The sequence below is a fragment of the Suricata suricatta genome, chromosome 6, assembly GCF_006229205.1.
Source record: "Suricata suricatta isolate VVHF042 chromosome 6, meerkat_22Aug2017_6uvM2_HiC, whole genome shotgun sequence".
Taxonomy (NCBI): Eukaryota; Metazoa; Chordata; class Mammalia; order Carnivora; family Herpestidae; genus Suricata; species Suricata suricatta.
Window position 1 is genome coordinate 30,923,425 of NC_043705.1, and position 5,528 is coordinate 30,928,952.

Here is a 5,528-nt window from a genome sequence, read left to right on the forward strand (position 1 = left end):
GATGATGAGTGACGCTGAGCATCGTTTCATGTGCCTGTTGGCCATAGAGATGAATTTCTTGCACTGAGAACAATTTAGCTTAAATTATTTTCTCATTTTCACATTTTGGTTTTTCCATAATTAAATCTGTTCATGAATAATAGGACCTTGAAGGACTGAACAACATTTCTGATAAATTTGAAAACTCATTACCTGTAAATATTTTCTTCTCAGAATTAAAAAAATTATAAGTGGAAAAAATGTAAAGAGTATAAATATATAATTCATATTTCCAATTTATGTTATCTATCCATTGTGTCAGAGTATATTGAAATAGGGCTATATTACATATGTACATGCATACATGTATTTCATATATATTACATGTTTTCTGAAGTATTCTTTCTATCGAGAATTCCTTTGTCTTTATCTGTTTATGCAACAGGTAATAAGTTAGGTTTTCATTTCCTTGTACTAGAAAGCAGCCTGAATGGATCTTTTAATGTCAGGACCTCCGAAAATACCCAGGGGTAAGTGGGTGGCTCTATCAGTTAAGGGTCTGACTTGGGCTCAGATCATGATCTTGTGGTTGGTGGGTTTGAGGCCCACATTGGAATCTTGCTGATGGAGCCTGGAGTCTGCTTCAGATTCTGTGTCTCCCTCTCTCTGCCCCTCCCCTGCTCACCATCTGTGTCTCTCTTTCTCTCTCTCTCAAAAAGAAATAAACATTTTAAAAAGTTTTCAAAAATATCTATCAGAGGTCATTACAATACATGACATCACTTAGGAATAATTGCTAATATTACGTATGTCTTTCAGGAGTCACATAACTTGTGATTTGGAATAAAGATTTCACATTTGCAAAATCCTTAGAGTTTTAAGGCACAATAGAAAGTTCACTGAGGAAACAACCCCCTTTCAATTTTGTTAAAATATCTTAATATTTAAAAATATGGGGCGCCTGGGTGGCTCAGTCAGTTAAGCCTCCGACTTCAGCTCAGGTCAGACCTCACATTCGTGGGTTAGAGCCCCACGTCAGGCTCTGTGCTGACAGCTAGCTCAGAGCCTGGAGCCGCTTCCGGTTCTGTGTCTCCTTCTCTCTCTGACCCTCCCCCTCTCATGCTCTGTCTCTCTCTGTATCAAAAATAAATAAAACATTAAAAAATAGAATAATACAGCTTTAAAAATATTAGCATTTATAAAATTACATTGTGGGTGGCCAGGTAGTGGGAAATTTTTTTACATAAAAGTGGAGAGTACTCTAACTCAGGTGTTAACATTACTGGGTTGCTCAGTCATCTTTCGCAGGCTCATGGGTATAGGCCTCCCACTGTGCAGAGACTGACCACCTGCTTCTGGTGCCACAGTATGCCCATCATACCTTTTCCCACCACTGTGAGCTCACTCATTTTCTCCTGGCAGCGTCTATATAACTAGTGAAGTTGGAGTTTTCCCAGAAGGTAAAGACTGATATTGAATGCCTATGTTTTAATTGGAAACTCCTGTGTTGGGTAGATAAAACATAAACTTGACAAGTAAATGTTACACTTGGAAAATAATTTAAACACTTCAAAAGAAGATGTGTTAGGGTGAAATAACTGTCTAAAACTGTCTATTATTTGGTTCTTAGGTATATGCTGTTTTTTTTTTTTAAATCTCATATGTATGTGGATATTGGTGAATTGCAGAAGTAACTTGCACTAAGTAATCTGGGTCTTAGCCATTTAACAGCCCAGATACTCATTTTCTGAGATCTGCTTTTAAAGGAATTGAGAAGTTCGGTGAGGAAATCTTTCAAGGATAGTCTGTTTCTACAGTAAACTTCTTAGCTCCTAAGAGTTGATATGCCTCCAAATTTAGGGAGTATATATTTTCTGGGAATCAGAAATGTTTATCTAAGGCTTTACAGAGAAAAATAAATGGTTTGAACAAATAAGGAAGAGCTCCTTTCTTGGGAGGGGTCATCTTACTTATAGTCTCATATCGACTCACCACTTTCTTGAGACTTATATGCAGAAAAGTATGAATGGTCAGGTGGAATCTGTCCTACTAGAAGTCTGGTCACTACATTTGTACTGTAGACAAATAGTAAGCTTTGAAAACTATATCCAGGTATACCCAGATGTCCAGGAGTCATAGTCTATCACTGTATAAATTCTTATTGTTTTTTTATTCCTTATTTACATTTTTAAATTAAATTGCCTAAGAAGATGTCTAAGTGAGAGTAGATATTATTCACTGATACTTTATCCACACATCAGCTCAATCTTCTATACTCATAGTTCCTTTGGTATTACCTTCATTCCCTATAATCATTATAGTCTGTGATAAATTCCCTCTGGCATTCTACTTTGCCATTACTATACTCTTAAATGTCATGAAATATATAACATTATAAGTTGTCACAGGTATTCCATTAATATGGAGCCCATGATGTTTAAAAATTTTAATTCTGTATCTCATTTTAAAACTAGCTCTGACCTTCCATGATTCTTCGAAACACTTGACATATAGATGTCTATAATTATTTCCTAAATCCATGCTTTTACAAAATAATTCTTAAATGTTTACTTCTTCGTGAACTAGTACAGTAGAATCAGTTAGAAATTATGTAAGTTTGATATTAACAAATATCATTAATGTAATTTACTTCTTTAGTTCTGTTGCTCTAGGTAGTTTAAAATAATTTTTTATCCATTAAAACATTAATTGATAATTTATTTTATTCTGAATGTGAATGATAAAATATGAGTAAGTTGCAATCCTGGCTTGCATTCAGGGAGTACATGGAGGAAAAAGCTTGTATGAAAACTTTTCTCCTAATACTTAAATCATGTGTTTGATTTTATTTCGAGAGGCTCTGACTATAAGCAAAGCATTGGACTTGCTTTTACCTCTTGAAAGTCAACCTCTGCCCATGAACTTCTCAACTCAACTTTCAAATACTCAAAGAACTCATGCCTCTTGCTGAATTCTCAAAGACTTTTAGAATATTATATTGTCTCATCTTTCATATGCTGAATGGTGAATTACGTTCCAATGCTACTTTTCTCTCTCTATTGGTTAGTTAAGTCACCAAAACTTTCAAGTAACGACTTAAAAAAACCCTAGAATCCAGAAATTCATCTAGAGTGGAGATCATTAAACACACAGTGATCTCATATTGTGATCATTTTAGGACATACAGATAAATTGAAATGTATAAGCGGTGTGGAAATTTAAAAAACACATATACTCTTACCTGGTATGATATGAATGTAGGAAATATCTAAATCACACAGTATTGTCATGTAGTAAAAAAACAAATTTACAAAAGAACTGCACTGTAAATAGCTGACATCTGGGATTTTTGTATAAATAACAATTAAGACAGACAACAATGGTATAATCATTGGATAAAGCACACAAGAGTGGGTTATAGATAGCCCATAAATAAATAAATAAGTAAGTAAATAAATAAATAAATAAAATTAGCAATTGACATCATAGTATAGAAGTAAATATGTATGTATATATGTATGGATATGGATATACACATACTTTCAATGCCTTGATGTTTTGGTGGTCACATATATCAAAGACCTGGTTTTGCTATAAAATGTAGACTTTGAGGCCAATTGGTAAAAGCTACGAGTCTAGACTCACATTGAGATCCCACACGAACACCACCAGTTAATATCATTTTTAAGTTGCTTAACTGGTATCTGTTTCCACTTCCTTGTTTGTAAAAAGTGAATTGTATTAATATCTACCCCGGAAGTTTGTTGTGAGAATTTAATGGGATAACCCTACGAAATCCCCATGCTTGTCACATGGGGAATGTTTCTAGTAGATGTCCACTACCGTTATAACACAAATCACTATTCTATTCTTCCTCATTCGTGTCATGGATTGGAATATTTGGAAGTGATGAATTAGTGTAAAAGCTATAAGGATATGTTTTTATAAAATATAAAGGAATTGACATGTGCTCAGAGGATATTACAATGAAAATAGAAATTTGGGGAAAGTTCAGACCCTAGTAGAAGTACATTTATTTGATACTTACACATTTAGCCACATGATGTCGCTGTCCACAAGGTGTTTCAAAAAAAATACACCACACAAAAGAAATACACCATGCGTTACATACTCAGTTGCTGCTTTCCTTCATCCTCTCTGAAATCCGGGCATGGTAAGATTATTTAAGAAAAACGGAGGAACCCAAATTATTTTTTAAAGTTTCGATTGATGCAAGAGCGACCCAATATTTGGAAAAGGCTTGCAATGATATTTTCATGGAGAGAAGGTGGTGCAGGAGCCCGGCAACTACTGCTTTTGCTTCTGCTCCTCACAGTTTGGGAGGCTGGGAGCGGCCAGGTTCACTACTCGGTCCTGGAGGAGGCCAAACACGGCACCTTCGTGGGCCGCATCGCCCAGGACTTGGGGCTGGAACTGGCGGAGCTGGTGCCACGCATGTTCCGGGTAGCCTCCAAAGGCCCCGGGGACCTTCTGGAGGTAAATCTGCAGAATGGCATTTTGTTTGTGAATTCTCGGATCGACCGTGAGGAGCTGTGTGCCAGGAGACTGGAATGCAACATCCATCTGGAGGTAATCGTGGACAGGCCGCTGCAGGTTTTCCATGTGGAGGTGGAGGTGAAGGACATTAACGACAATCAGCCGGTTTTTCCAATGGCAGTAAAAAAATTGTTTATTTATGAATCCCGGCTGCCTGGTTCTCGGATTCCGCTAGAGGGAGCATCAGATGCAGATATTGGAGTGAATTCTTTGTTGACCTACAGTCTTAACTCTAATGATTATTTTACTTTGGATATTAAAAGAAATGATAAGGATATTAAATCTCTTGGACTAGTGTTGAAAAAACTTTTAAATCGAGAGGAAACTCCTGAACACCACTTAATAATAACAGCAGTTGATGGCGGGAAACCAGAGCTCACTGGCACTACTCAACTGAAGATCACCATTCTAGATGTAAACGACAACGCGCCAGAGTTTGAGAGAACTGTCTACAAAGTCAGTTTATTCGAAAATGCTCCAAACGGTACCATAGCAGTGATTGTTAACGCCTCTGATTTGGATGAAGGAGTAAATAAGGACATTGTATATTCTTTCACTACAGACATGTCATCAGATACTTTGTCGAAATTTCACTTAGATCCAGTTAGTGGATCCATCATTGTAAAGGGTAACATAGATTTCGAAGAAACTAAGTTATATGAAATCCAGGTAGAAGCGACAGATAAAGGAAATCCCCCAATGGCAGGTCACTGCACGGTTCTGGTGGAAATTTTGGACACCAATGATAATGTACCTGAGTTGGTTATCAAATCACTGTCATTGCCTGTGTTAGAAGACGCACCCCTTGGCACGGTCATCGCCCTGGTCAGCGTGTCCGACCATGACTCTGGTGTCAACGGGCAGGTGGCCTGCTCACTAACACCCCAAGTCCCTTTCAAGCTGGTGTCCACCTTCAAGAATTACTATTCGCTGGTGCTGGACAGCGCCCTGGACCGCGAGAGCGTGTCGCACTACACTCTAGTAGTGACCGC

General features: G+C 37.4%; 1 protein-coding gene across 1 annotated transcript in view; it reads left to right on the forward strand.

Moving 5' to 3' along the window:
• The window catches only part of LOC115293397 (protocadherin alpha-1-like), a 48,177-nt gene that overhangs the window by 40,086 nt on the left and 2,563 nt on the right, over window positions 1-5,528 (forward strand). The window contains exon 5 of the mRNA XM_029941183.1: window positions 4,893-5,526. Within this exon, the coding sequence (XP_029797043.1) occupies window positions 4,893-5,526 (634 nt within the window). The remainder of the gene's footprint in view (window positions 1-4,892; window positions 5,527-5,528) is intronic.